The 14,650-nt window shown below is 43.2% G+C and overlaps 1 protein-coding gene across 2 annotated transcripts in view; it reads right to left on the minus strand.

The window, feature by feature from the left end:
- Positions 1-4,849: 4,849 nt before the first annotated feature.
- PCSK6 (proprotein convertase subtilisin/kexin type 6) overlaps positions 4,850-14,650 on the minus strand; it is a 106,041-nt gene continuing 96,240 nt past the window's right edge. Inside the window, exons 19-21 of one of the 2 annotated variants that reach the window (XM_033920860.1) lie at positions 13,150-13,279; positions 9,510-9,622; positions 4,850-6,901 (exon numbers count right to left, since the gene is read on the minus strand). In XM_033920860.1, the coding sequence (XP_033776751.1) occupies positions 6,804-6,901; positions 9,510-9,622; positions 13,150-13,279 (341 nt within the window). In that variant the 3' untranslated portion in view covers positions 4,850-6,803. The remainder of the gene's footprint in view (positions 6,902-9,509; positions 9,623-13,149; positions 13,280-14,650) is intronic. The other variant, XM_033920859.1, reaches the window with a different exon arrangement.

Genomic DNA, 14,650 nt, shown 5'->3' on the forward strand with positions numbered 1-14,650 from the left:
GTTTCAGGGGATGGCAGAGCAACAGAGTTCCTCTGCAATCATTTCCATTTCTTTCTTGCTACTTATAGTTTATTGATTCTTGATATAAGAATAGCCTTACTGGGCCAGACCGATGGTCCATATCTAGTAGAGGATGACACGGGGACAAAATTGTCCCTGCAGGAACTCAATTTCCCCGGGATGGGAAAATGAGTTCCCGCGGAGATGGGGAAAAACTTGGCCCCGTGTCATTCTCTACCATCTAATCCAGTGTCCCGTCTTCACGGAGGCCAATCCGGGTCACAAGTACCTGGCAAAACCTAAATAACAGCATTCCATCCTACTGATCCAGGACAAGCAGTGGCTTTTCCCATGTCTGTCTCAACAGCAGTTTATGGACTTTTCCTCCAGAAACATGTCCAAACTTTTTTTTCCAAAACCAGCTAAAACCCGCATGAATCCAGCAGCAAAGGAAGTAGTTCCTATAGGAATGTATGAGCATCTTGGTGATCCACCTACCCACTCAGGGTCCACCACCATATCAAAGAGCCTCCTCATCTTCCCTTAAAAAAAATAAAAAATTTCAGCTTAACAGGACTTGTTCTCTACTCAAAAGGCTGCAGTTCCTAGAAGCTGCTGACAAATCTGGAATCCTTCCTTCTGATACCCATCAGAAGGAAGGCTTCCAGGTCAGTTGCCAACAGCATCTAGGAACCGCTGCCTGTGATCTTTTGAAGAGTCCCTGGAGAGAGGAAGAATTGTGGAAGGTAAGAGGGAGTGAAACATGCTGCATGGGCATGGCAGGGGAGAACTGTTGGGGCAAGGGGAGGGGAAGAAAAATGCAGGTGGGTGAGGGATGAGAGTATTGTTGGATATGGGTGTAGAGTGGGAGGGAGAGAGATGGTGCACATTGGGCAGGGAAGAAAGGGAAAATTCTTGAGCATGGGAAGAGAGAATTGTTGGGCATGGGGGTTGAAGAGAATTATGCTGTACAGTTTGACATGGTGGAGAGGGAACAGTGTGACAGATCCTGCATGAAGATGGAAAGGGATACAAGAGGGATAAATGTTGGAAGGTGGGGAGGGAAGAGAGGGAGAGAAGTGGCATGGGTCTGGAGAGGGGTGAAAGGAGGATACATGTTGGTTATGGGGCTGAGGAAAAGGAGAAGAGAGAGATGTTGGACATGGCAGTAGAAGGGGTGGGAGAGATGCACCTTGGATCCAATAGCTCTCTCTGCCTTCCAACTCCCTTTGCATCAAGGGAGTGAGTGAGAGAAAGATATTGGACACAAGGGTGGAGGAAGTAGAGGAAGATATGCTATGCAGGAGAGGAGAGAGAGATATTGGATCCAGGAGTAGACAGGAGTGAATAAGTACAATTGGAAGGTGTACAATAGGAAGGAGGGAGGGAGGGAGGGAGAAAGAAATGCTGAACCATGGTAGGATGGACAGAAAGAAGAGGCAGGAAGATGCTGGACTGTGTGGAGTAGAAGGGATAGAGATTACAAGCTTTGAGGGTGGAGAAAGAAGAGGGAGTAGATGCTGGGCAGGAAAAGAGGGAGTAGATACTGGGCAAGGGTGAAGAGAGGGAGAAGCTGGGAATGACTGAGCAGAGGGTAGTGATGGCAAAAATATGGTAATGGATAGCAGACTGAAGATGAAACGGAAAAGTGGGTGAGAAAAGAAAATGGAAATTTGATAGATAGTGGACTGGGGTAGAAAAAAAGGGAGGAAAGAGCTAAATTGAAAGGTTAATATGTCAGAGGCAGCTTTAGTGAGGGAATGGAACAAAACAGGAGAAAAGACAAATGGACAACAGCCAATTCCAATGGGAATTTGCAAGACAGGAAAGCAGAAAAGAGAGAAACTGGAACCAACTTGATGGAAAAATAAATGTCCAGACAATAAAGGTAAAAAAAAAAAAAAGCATTTTATTTTCAATTTATTGACTGAAATATGTTAGTTTTGGGAAATGTGTATAGCAGATGCCTTTGTATTGTGTTCAATAGTATAAGAAATCATTTGTTTTATTTTTCCACTGTTAATGTACCTGCTGAATTTAACTTCTTGGGGCTCACAGTTCAATTTTTGTCTACATACTTTAATTTCTAATTTGTGATCCTTGTTCTGTATTTGGTGAGGGTCTGTCAACATGATACTGATGGCAGGTGGGGAGCTTGTAGGAAAGGTGGTCAGGGGGTATCTCCTTTATTTTCTGCCCTGAGCACTAGAATGTCCAACACTGGTCCTGACTAGGGTTACCAGAAGTGTGGATTTACTAGGCATGTCCTCTTTTTTTAGAGGACTATCCAGGCATCTGGACGGGTTTTCAAAACCCAGCACTCTATTCCCCTCCATGCAGCATCTCTCCCTTCCTCCTCTTTATTACCATGTGCAGCATTTCTCTCTCCCCATACATCTCTCAGTGCCCTTCACCCTGTCAAACGTTTCTCTCTCTTCTCCATGCATGTCTTCCTTCCATCCACCATATGCAGGACTTCTCCCTATCATCCCTTTCTACCTCTTTGTTGCATCTCTCCCTGCCTCTCCTTCACCCCATGTCCAAGTCTTCCTCTCTCCCCCACTGCATGCAAATCTATATCGTATTTATTGATTGTGGATATCCTGAAAATCCAAGTGGCAGGATGTGCCTCAAGGACTGGTTTGGGAACAATTGTTGTATAAGCTGATGAGTGCCTCAGTTCTAGTTTATGCATATTTTCCGAAATACTGCTCATAGTAAAATAGTGGAAAAGATAGCTGGAATGAAGGTGCAGTGCAAAATCTAAGCTCTCAGCTGCAAGTCCAAAAGAGGAAGAAGTCCTAATGCGTACAAATGATGGTGAAAATGAGCTTGCTTACCAGAACAGGGGGTCTCTGTGGATAGAAGGGGTATACAGCCACACCTATGGGTGAGGTCATCCGGCATGATTGCTTCTGTCAGTCACTCTCCTCTCAAAACTTAATACAATGAGGCTCCTGATCATGCATAGGTGTTCTCATGGTGCCTTCTCATAGTTCAGGTCATAACACAGCTGGGAAATATGAAGGAGATAGAATGGTTGCATTTCCCTGCTGTCTTCAGAGAACCCCTATTACAGGTAAGTGATCTCACTTTCTCTTTGGTCAAGCAGAGGATGGTATCACACTCAATGGTTATTGCCAAGCTGAGAGATGCATGGATTTTCCAGGGTTTTGGGGTCCTGAAACGAGGTGTGGGGGCAATTACTGGAGGTGGGTAATTATTAGAGAGCATGGAGTAGGCTATAAGGAAGTATTTTACTGAAATTGAAGAATTAAGAACTGAAAGGATCTTGAGAGCACCACACATGCAAAGGGTTTTTTAGATGCAGACCTCCAGGCTTTGAGTAAAACTTCTAGTACATCTTGAAAAACAAAGTAAGATAATCTGTCTTTCACGATCCTTGCCATGGCTGAGGTAGCCATAAAAGTGTCATTAGGATGACTTAAGCTTGGTCCTGAATGATCTTCTGGATAACACTGGAAATAATAGGAATTGGAGAGAATGCACCTATATACAAGAGACTCTAGTTCCAAGTAACTGCCTAGGCATCAAGGAATTATCATTTATAATTTTGTCTAGAAGACCAGCCAGTCTAAAATCTCCTGTTTTGATAAGCGGCAAAAAGTTTTATGACTGAAATTCCTCAGAGACTTGACATCTTTTTTTTTGTCCTGTGGTGTTCTCAAGGGACCATTCAATAAAGGTCCAATCTTCAGCTCAGCTTGTCCACCAACTGAAGGACCACTCCTATTGTTGCCATGAGATTCCATATCTTCATTGGCACCTCACCAACCAGAGCACAACACTGCAAGCTGGTTTGTTGGGATAAGCAGGGGTAGGGAACTCCGGTCCTCGAGAGCCCTATTCCAGTCGGGTTTTCAGGATTTCCCCAATGAATATGCATGAGATCTATTTGCATGCACTGCTTTCAAAGCATATTCATTGGGGAAATCCTGAAAACCCGACTGGAATACGGCTCTCGAGGACCGGAGTTCCCTACCCCTGGGATAAGGTCACCATGATCTGCACATTACCTGATGGAACAGGGGTGGGCAACCTCAGTGCTTGAGGGATGCAACCCAGTCAGGTTTACCGGATTCTCTCAATGAATATGCAAATAGATCTCATACATATTCATTGGGGAAATCCCAACTGGTTGTGACCTTCAAGGACAAAGGTGGCCACCTCTGCTACAGGAATTGCTATGGTATTTTCTTTCTCAAGCTGACCACATCCCCCATGAATGAAGATGGAAATGATATGCTCCTCATCTTGATATGAGACATTTGGAGCCAGGATCATATGTAATGAGGTCATTGAAAGTGCGCCTTTCTTTCAAAATGGAGAGTACTTGTCACCATCAAAGTGCTCGTTTCTATTTCTGACATTATTTTTATGCTTAATGATAAAAGTTGGCTAAGCTGGATCCATTAGAATGTTAGAGGCTATGGTAAACAGCCTTATATGCAGTCTTGCTACAGACCGAGCTTGTACCACAGTTTTGCAATAGTGTTTTGTGAGAGTTTTTCAACGAACTATGGGGAGATATGCTTTGTTCAGCTGTGTGATTAGAATAGCACCACCCATCAATTGAAAGCATTGATCTGATAGTAATTGGAATTCGTCCATGTTTGTTAGAAAACCTAAGACTTAAAAAGTGTTCACAACTGTCTAATAAATCGCTGGGCATCGCAAAGATATTTTGCTGTTATATGTAAAGCAAGTTATCCAGATAGAGGAAAAAGCATTGGCAACTCCTAGGCATTTCCTGAAAACTCTTGGTGCCAAAGAGGCCAAAAAAGCCCAGTATTGAGAATGTTGAGTTTTGAAAATGACTGAGGTACTTTCAAATGAGAGTGAATGGTTATTAAGTCATCTCTGAAGCAGCACCGAAACATGTGTGAAGGAATGTCAATATTTTATTAGGTCATTGATTTGACATGGAGCTGATCCATTTTATGTTTGTCTGATTGCCGATCTGTACTGGCTAACCTCCTTTACAGTTCTGTGACTGTGTCGAGAAGTAAAATAATTAAAAAAAAAATTAAATGAATAAACTAGAATGTTTTGATACAAAAATACTGTTCCAGCTTTATAAAGAGAACAGCACTGGATTTTGCTGCCTGAGCAATACATTTCACTTTGTGATATTTTGAAGGGGTTCTAAAAACTATATAAATCAGAACATGAACAAAGGTAAAATATCTGCTTTACAAATGTTAACGTTAGGGGTCACATAAGCAGCAGTCACAGACAGATCATGTAGAAAAGTATGATTTTGTTCATAGAAAAGCTCTACAAAGGAGTCGTGAGGATGAGATGTCAATGATTCAGCCACGGGTGTTAAAATTCATTTTTATTGATAGTAGCTATGTGAGGACTCCACCCTGACAGTGTTTCGGCATCTGTGTCTTTGGTCAAGCGAGACTCACTTTGGACACCAGATATTTTTCTGCTCGCTTCTAAATTTCACCTGTATTGAATGCTCTATTTATGTGATAGAACTACCAGCCATTGGGACTCTTGACAAAGGCACAGATGCCGAAACACTGTCAGGGTCGAATCTTCGAGTTCTCACAGTGCTACTATCAATAAAGTGAACTTTGAATTTTACACCTGTGGCTGAATTATTGACATCTCATCCTCACGACGCCTTTGTTGTGCCTTGATTGTCTTGTCTTTGAGGCCTACTTCGGCTCCCTTTTTGTTGTGTTCACAGAAAAGCAGCATATGGAGAAATGCATATTACACTGTATAATTCACTTTAAAAAAATTACCCCCCCAAACAGTGCTCTGTATTCTTTACTGGCAATGCGATATAACAGACATTAAACGTGACATGATACATATATGCAATTGTTTAACAAATTATTTTTCAGGATGTGGTTCATACTGTTAAAATTGGCACACGGTTACCAACTGGTATCTCCATGCAATGTGGAAGGGTTGGGTCATTTCCAGCAAGAAGATGTGGGGCATTCCGGGAGCTACTCCATCCGACCTACAATTGTAGGATACATCCATTATCTAGAGATAGGTGACTACAGGACAATCCCATGCAATGGCTTCCCCATGATTGCAAGGGGCAGTGCATGGGAACAAACAAGATCTGAAGTCTGGATGGCAACTCAGCCGAGAGCAGGAAGAATCCATGATTTGCACTGGGTGAAATGAGCTGTTTCGAATTGACAGTATTAGGCGTTCAGGATCCACAGATATTGCAAAATATGTCCCTTTCCCAAAATGTCAGTCCAATAAAAATCAACTATGAAAAAAAAAATGTTTTATGGTAGCACAAGGAACCAAAGAAACCACACTTACGAAATGTGTTCAAAATCCAGTATCATCTCAAATTGCCTGTCCTAGTGAGTTGTGATATGGCCTTGTGGATAAATTCCAACGTTTTCAACTTTTCAGCTAGGAGTTTCGGTTCTCCCTTTGGTATCATAGACATACCTAAGAATGCTCCGTGAAGGCTTGATCAGAGATTGTCAATTAGACACATCCACATCAGTATTTTCACTGTGTCACTCAAAGGAGATTAGGTATCTCTGAGTTACACGCATATCATAGGATTAAACATTTCATGGTATGGGCGTCACCAGTTCCTTAGCAACTCTTTTCTTTTGTTTAAAATAAGAATATATTTGCTATTAAATTCATTTATAGTGATATTAAAGCTATCAAACTTAAAGTGATATTCACCCTGGCACCATGTAGAAAACTCTCCCACATATGAAGCAACCCTTTGTCCCAATAGTGAACATGTGGAATGTTGCAATGTCTTGTCTTCATCTTCCCTACCCAGCTAGAAGGCAGGTCTGGCAGCAGAAATGTATAAACAGCTTACGCTCACAAAGCAAGTTTATCTTCACCATCTCGCAAAATGTCTCATCAGCTGCAGGAACAGTTTTCATAAAATAAGAGAAATAAAATATGAATCATATAAGGAGATGTAGACCAGAACACTTCTCTTCTAAGCAGATAAGACTTCTACATCAGAAGCATAATTACAGACCACTCCCCCCCTCCGTACGATAGGCACCACTGCCGCAGGTGCAACTGCAGGCCACTCCCCCAGCACGATATGCACTACTGCTGCAGGTGCAATTGCAGGCAACTTTCCCCATGAGGTACTCACCAGTGCTGCAGGACAGCAGAGGTACAATTGCCTCAGAGCAAGGGGAGACGACACTGTTGAATTCTGATCATACTTGGGACAGATCTGAAAAGTTGGGTGAGAGGAATGGGCAAGAGAAAAGCTGGAGTTTCAAAATGTAGCCCATCTGCCAAGGAAAATTTAGGACTCACCTGATCATTTTCCCTTCTTTAGTCCCAACAGACCATTCCAAAATTTGCAGGTTATGGCTATCTACCAGCAGTCAATCCTTCTTCAAGTCTAGGAAGATCCAAGGGAAGGTTACCTTGCACTCAGTCAGCCATTTGTTGAACCAAGCAAACACATGCCCGTGTTATGTAAGAACTACAAATTGTAGCCTTTGACACACAAGGAAACTATTTCAAAGGAAAGCTTCAAGGAAACTTATATTTTACAGTCTTGAACTTACTTTAGGGCTGTGCCACCTTCAATAAGGATGGTCAGGCCTGAAATTTAACCCAAAATCCAGAAAACGTCTCTGCCTATTTGGCTGATGTCGTCATCTGAAACTAAACATGTCCAAGACTGAGCTGCTCCTCTTTCCTCCTAAACCCTCTATTCCTCTTCCTCTATTTTCCGACTCGGGAAATAATGCTGTCATTGTTCCACTCTCCTCTGCTCGCAACCTTGGAGTGGTCTTTGATTCCAACCTCTCATTTTCTATGCGCATCCAACAAACTGCTAAGGCCTGTTGCTTCCATCTGTACATCATCACCAAAATTCACCCCCCTTCCTTTCTGAGCACACTACCTGGACCCTTGTCCACACTCTCGTAACCTCACACTTAGATTACTGCAATCTACTTCTATCTGGTCTCCTGCATTGCTGCCTCTCCCCCCACTGCAATCTGTGCAAAACTCTGTTGCATGACTCATCTTCTATCAACCTCGTTACACTCTTGCCACCGCTCTCCTTAAATCACTTCACTGGCTCTCTATCCACCTTCACGTACACTTCAAGCTCCTATTGCTGACCTACAAGGGTGTTCATTCTGCTACCCCTCAATATCTCTCCTCTCTCCTTATACAGCTTCCAGAGAACTCTGTTCCTCAGATAAGCTACTCTTAGCTGTACCCTTCTCCTCCACTGCCAATTCCAGACTTCGTTCCTTTCATCTAGCTGCCCCCTAAGCCTGGAATAAATTACCTGAGTTTGTCCACCAAGCTCCTTCCTTTACCTTGTTTAACCCTTTATTTGGCATTGTTGCTGAGAAATAACATGTGTTTCTTATGGCTCTTATGGGAGATCTGCATCTCCAATGCTTGTTACTTGGCACTGTTAACATAAAAATTGCCGCTGCTGGGTCAGACCAGTGGTCCATTGTGTCCAGCAGTCCGCTCAGTCTGTTTAGATTGTAAGCTCTTTTGAGCAGGGACTGTCTTCTTTGTGACTCTGTACAGCACTGCGTATGTCTGGTAGCGCTATGGAAATAATAGTAGTAGTGGTCATCTTTGTGACTGCTGACAACAGTGCGTCTACCTTAGGCTAGCTTAAAATTTTCTCCTCATTTGGAAGCCTAAGCTTCATAGGCAGGAAAATTGTTCTGGCACTCCTGTCTGCTTGTCTTTTTGCAGACAGGAGGATAGGCAGAGTAGGAAGAGCAGGAGTGGCAGGCAAGGCAATGGCCATGCTGGATCAGAGACTTCATAAGTGTGGTCAGATGATGGACTCAGAGAAGCAACTGACTATGTATTTCAGTCAGTGGTATAGCGAGAGGGGTGGACCACCCTGGGTACCATCCTGGCAGGGGTGCCGGCACCTCTCTTGTCATGCCTACCCATCTCTTCAAATCTTCGCTGGCAGCAAGCAGCACAATCTACCTACTGCTTGCGCTGGCCTCAGCACTCCTTCTAACATTACTTCCTGGTCACAGGACTAGGTAAGGTAGTACAATAACCTGTGCCACCACGCTAAAGTTATCTTGGGTCAGGGCTGGCCTAATCACAGTCTATTGCCTTACTTTGAAGAAGAATTTCTTGATTAAGGATGCAATTTGGTTGCTGAAGGATAGATTGGAATCTTAAAGAGAGGAGGAGTAAATCCTATCCCCCCAGTAAAACTGGACAAGGAGCAAATCTCAACAGATCAGACCAGGAGCTGCACAGAAACCATCTTTCATCTGCTGGAGACAGAATGGAATTGAGCTCTGTCCTACAGGGCACTGTACAGCTTATCTACTTCAGTAGTTCTCTATCTCCACCTGCTGGTAGATGGCCATAAACTTTAAGTTCTGGAATGGTCTGTCAAGGACACTAAAGCAAAGGAATAGTTTTAAACTGGCAAAGGCCATCATTTAATACATTACGGTGCAAACGTGATCATCGGTCACCACTAGTGAAGTACGTACCATTCACGCAAGTGTGATTAGTCACACAGGAGCCACTCAGCAAATTGAAGCCTTCTCTGCAGCGCACACAGTTCCTGCCTGATCCCTCACAACTTAAACAGTTCTCTTCACATCTGTCCAAAACAAAAAAACAAAGAGCAACATTTTTTCCCCTTCAAAAAAATAATCGGAGTCGATTCATTTAAGACATTTTCAGTTATCACTTTCTGAGCAGTAGGATGCATAAAAGTTGGATGTGTTAATCTCTTATTATAGATCCATCAATCTCACTTTAAATTTTTGCCTGAACCAGCTCTAATAGGGATGAAGCAGAAAACAAAATCTGTGCTCTCTAAGTGGGGCGGAGCGGCCTAGTGGTTAGAGCTGCAGACTCAGCACCCTGAGGATGTGAGTTTGATCCCAGCACTGCTCCCCATGACCCTGGGCAAGTCCCTTAACCCTCCATTGCTCTTGGTACCACAGTTTAGATTGTAAGCCTGCCGGGCCAGATAGGGAAAATACTTAAGAGTATTATTCAATGTATTGTAAACTACAATGAGAAAGCAGTAAATAAATCCCAATAGATAAAAAAGCAAACAATCACAGTGTTATTTCATGTCTCTCAATGAATGTAGATCCCATCTATTATTACCCATTTTATTCTCTTGGGGGTGAGTCTTCAATCTCTTTGACTAGTAAAGTTTGCCACATTGAGCGAGGTGGAGAAGGAGTTGCTTTTAGCTCAACACTTTTTTTCACTAGTACCTCAAGGTGAATTACATTCAGGTACAACAGATCTTTCCCTGTTCCTGGAGGGCATACGATTCCATTTTATCCATGTTTTATATACCGCCCACATTCCTAAAAGGATCTGTAGTGATTTACAATAAGTTAGAGTATTACGTATATAAAACAAAGCTGCTTACCTGTAGATAGCAGGAGAATGCAGCCATACTTGCCCGCCCACAATAAGATTTTATGTCTAAGCTAGTAACATAACTAACCAGGGGCAGGAGCTCAGAAGGCAAGGGGTCTGCACATGCTCAGTAAGTTAAAAAAAACCAAAAACTTACTATACCTAGGGGAGAGCACCGGCACGCAAGCTCAGTCGGAGGACTTCACCAGCAAGTGTGCCGGCATTTCCCCTCCTTGTCTTCAAAAAGAAATGCTTTCAGAGCCTTTCTAAAAAGTATGTAAAATGGGAAAACAACTGATTGTATAAGGATTTTAAACTGACAGTCTTGGAAGAAGGGTAATTTATTTGAAAAGTTCACCAAAAAGAAGAATTCTGTCTATAGGAAGGACTAGCTAGCAGTTCCATGACTCCCTCAGAATTTTGACCATAAAAAGCTTTAAAAACAAAGCAAGTCAACTTAAACCTAATACACTTATTGACAGAGAACCAATGTAACTAGGCCGAAGTGGACCACCACCATCAAACCAATATTTACGAAAAATCAATCTGGCAGCAGTATTCTGTAACAGCTGCAACTTTTTCTGAAGTGCAACTGAAATACTGCAATATAATGAGTTATCCAATTGTGGAAGAATTGCTTGTGTTATAAATCTGAAATTTTATAAGTTCAAAGATGATCATATAGCATGGTAACATAATAATTTGTTTTTCAAAGGACAAGTTGGAATAAAAAAATAATCCCAAGGACTTTAGAGTAGTCCTCTATTTTTAAGATCTCAAGGGTCATGGATTTGATATACCACCTTTTTGTGAGTACAATCAAAGCGGTTTGCATATACTGTATGCGGGTACTTTTACTGTCCAGAGTGGCCTCACAATCTAAGTTATGCACTGGGGCAATGAAGGGTTAAGTGACTTGCCCAGGGTCACAAGGAGTGGGAATCAAACCCAGTTCCCCAGGTCCTCAGCCCATTGCCTTAACCAAGCGACTCCTCCTCCAGAAGGTAAAACAAAATCTTTTGATAAGATGCTATCAAAATCTCCAAACCATAAAATTGATTTTTAATTGTAAAAAAAAGTTTGTTCATCCAAGTATCTAGATGATAAAGGGGATGGAACTCCTCTCGTATGAGGAAAGACTTAGGGCTCTTCAGCTTGGAAAAGAGACGGCTGAGGGGAGATAGGATTGAAGTCTACAAAATCCTGAGTGAGTAAAACGGGTACAAGTGGATCAATTTCTCACTCCGTCAAAAATTACAGACATGGGGACACTCAATGAAATTACAGGGAAATACTTTTAAAACCAATAGGAGGAAATTTTTTTTCACTCAAAGAATAGTTAAGCTCTGGAAGTGTTGCCAGAGGATGTGGTAAGAGCGTAGCTGGTTTTAAGAAAGGTTTGGACAATTTCCTGGAGGAAAAGTCCATATTTTGTTATTGAGAAAGACATGGGGGAAGTCACTACTTGCCCTGGATCGGTAGCATCCTGGATCGGTTGCTTTGGGGTTCTGGAATTTGCTATTCTTTAAGATTCTGCCTGGAATCTTGAGACTCTTTGGGGTTCTAGAATCTTTTGTTACTCTTTGGGGTTCCGGAATCTTGCTATTCTTTGAGATTCTGCCTGGAATCTTGAGACTCTTTGAGGTTCTTGAATCTTTTATTACTCTTTGGAGTTCCGGAATCTTGCTATTCTTTGAGATTCTTCCGGAATCTTGAGACTCTTTGGGGTTCTGGAATATTGCTACTCCTTGGGTTTTGGCCAGGTATTAGTGACCTGGATTGGCCACCGGGAGAACGGGCTACTGGGCTTGATGGACCTTTGGTCTAGCCCAATAAGGATATTCTTATAGTCTTATATGCTCCCAAGCACTTCACTGTAGTAATGCTGCCCAATGAAAAATAAATGAAGGAACCAGAAAGCACTGTTGAGGAGGTGCAACATTCCCATATAGCTCTGCACCCCCATGCAGTCAGAATCCTATCCCTGACACCTCATTGCTCAAATCCTCCCCTTCCCCCCAGTCAAAACTTTGTCCCCTGCAGTAAAATCCTGCCCCTTAAGTATCAGTTCCTCCTCCCAAGACTTACTTAGAGATTGCCGTTAATAGTATGTTGACCTGAGTCGGAGTGCTGCACCTTCATTCTCACTGAGATTGTTCTGGGATCCAAAATTGCACCCATGACCTCTAGTGGTAATCTTGAGGTACTGCTGTTAGGAAGCATCCTTCAGAGTGATCAGATCTGTTCTATTGTCCTATTTCTATTGTAGTTCAGCCCTCCCCTCCATTTGTTCCAATATGTCGTGTTATGTCTTATGTCCCTGTTCTAGCCCTCAAAAGTTTTACACTTTTTATATTGTAACTTTATACACCGTTTAGACAGCGGTATATAAAAATTTAATAAACTTGGAAACTTAGGGTGGGGTTTTAACTGTGGGGGGGGATAGTGGTGGAAGGAGGGAAGGTGTTGGAGGAATAGGGTTTGGCTGTGTGTATGTATGGGGGGCATCAAATCAAGGGGAATAGAAGTCTGGTGGGGCTGTGCTGCTACAGAGCTGCTTTACAGTTTCATTGCTGGTTTTTCAGTGGCTCTGCACTGAGTTCTAGGCAGGCCTGACAGCACTGTCTTCTACTGTACAATAAAACTCTAGCTAGCTGCTTCACACAATTTAATCAGACCCCCTCAGTTGGCAAACAGAACAACGCAATCCTGTGAAGAGAGCTGTGTTGCGAGGTGGCAGGGTACCTTCTGCAGGCTTTATGAGGCAGGCCTGGGACCTCCTCAGCATAAAATCCCTCACTGCAAGCAGGGACACACTTCCACTCATGTAAATGGAAGTCTTTGGCACAGTATATGCATTCATCCTTCCCTGGTCCTGAAAAACATAGAACAAAGGATTATGGATAGAATACTCCAGTTATCCTTCTACGATAATCCACTGGTTGCATGTCTGGTAATTTCAATTCTATTTTTTAGGTATTGATTTTCACACATCTAAGCTTATATTGAATTATTCAAATACAGATTTTGTTTATTTATATAGAGCCCTCCTCAGGGTTTCAAGATACTTGCGTACTGTTTTTCAGGTGCAATAATAAACGGATATCCTGAAGCAAATTTTCTTTAAAAGTTTACCACACATAGGAACATAAGCAGTGCCTCTGCTGGGTCAGACCTGAGGTCCATCATGTCCAGCAGTCCACTCACGCGGCGGCCCATCAGGTCCAGGACCTGTATACTAGCCCTCTATCTATACCCTTCTATCCCCTTTTCCTTCAGAAAATTGTCCAATCCCTTCTTGTACTCCAATACCGTACCCTGTCCTATCACTCCCTCCCTCACCATAGCAGAAGCAGTCACGAGGAACAGTCTTAGGCTTCCGCAGCTGGCGTCAGGATTGTTGCAGTTGTCGGGGTCTCGCCGTGTCTGGCTAGGTAGAGCCAACATTTCAGCCATGTTGCTGAAGAAAGCCACAGCACGATGATGGCTGACACGTCAGTTCTGCCTACCCAGACGTGGCGAGACCCCGACAACTGCAACAATCACGAGGAACAGTGGTCACACGACATGGCGCGGTGGGATAAGTGTGCTTCTGGATGTGAAAGGCGTAAGAAATGGCGCTTACACAGACACACATCAGCAAACGGGAAAAACTGTTTCTGTGCTGGGTTTTGATTGGGGAACCTGTTTCACTGTTCAAGTACTTCAACCGTTTCCCCTGCATTTTTATGGCAGGATTCTCCAATCCTCAGCATCACACAGTGGCTCCCTTCTGGGCTTCATCCCTGGCAGTGTCGTAATAAGGGGGTGCCGGCACCCCATTTCTTCTACACTCCCATCTCCTCCCCCTTCCCCCCTAGTTGGTCATCTCGCAACAACTTTAGCGTGCTCCTTGCGACCGCTAACATCACTTCCGGGCACCGCACATATGAACTGATGTCAGAGGGAAAAACGGGGTCGCAAGGAGTACATTGAAGTTTTTGTTGCTTGTGGCGGCGAACAACTACAGGTATCTGGAAATGGAAAGGGGTGGGTGTGTCCGGCAGGGTGGATCGGGGAAGGAACGGGGGGACAGTGGAGACGAGGGTCTCACCCTCACTACGCAACTGGTCCCCATCATTTGGTTTTGTACACCATATACTTCTTACTGGAAGCAAAGATTCACAGTGGCTACCATGTTTCCCTGAAAATAAGTCCTAGCATGATTTTCGGGGTAGGTCTTAATATAAGCCCTACCCCTGAAAAT

The sequence above is a fragment of the Geotrypetes seraphini genome, chromosome 14 (assembly GCF_902459505.1).
Source record: "Geotrypetes seraphini chromosome 14, aGeoSer1.1, whole genome shotgun sequence".
Classification (NCBI taxonomy): Eukaryota; Metazoa; Chordata; class Amphibia; order Gymnophiona; family Dermophiidae; genus Geotrypetes; species Geotrypetes seraphini.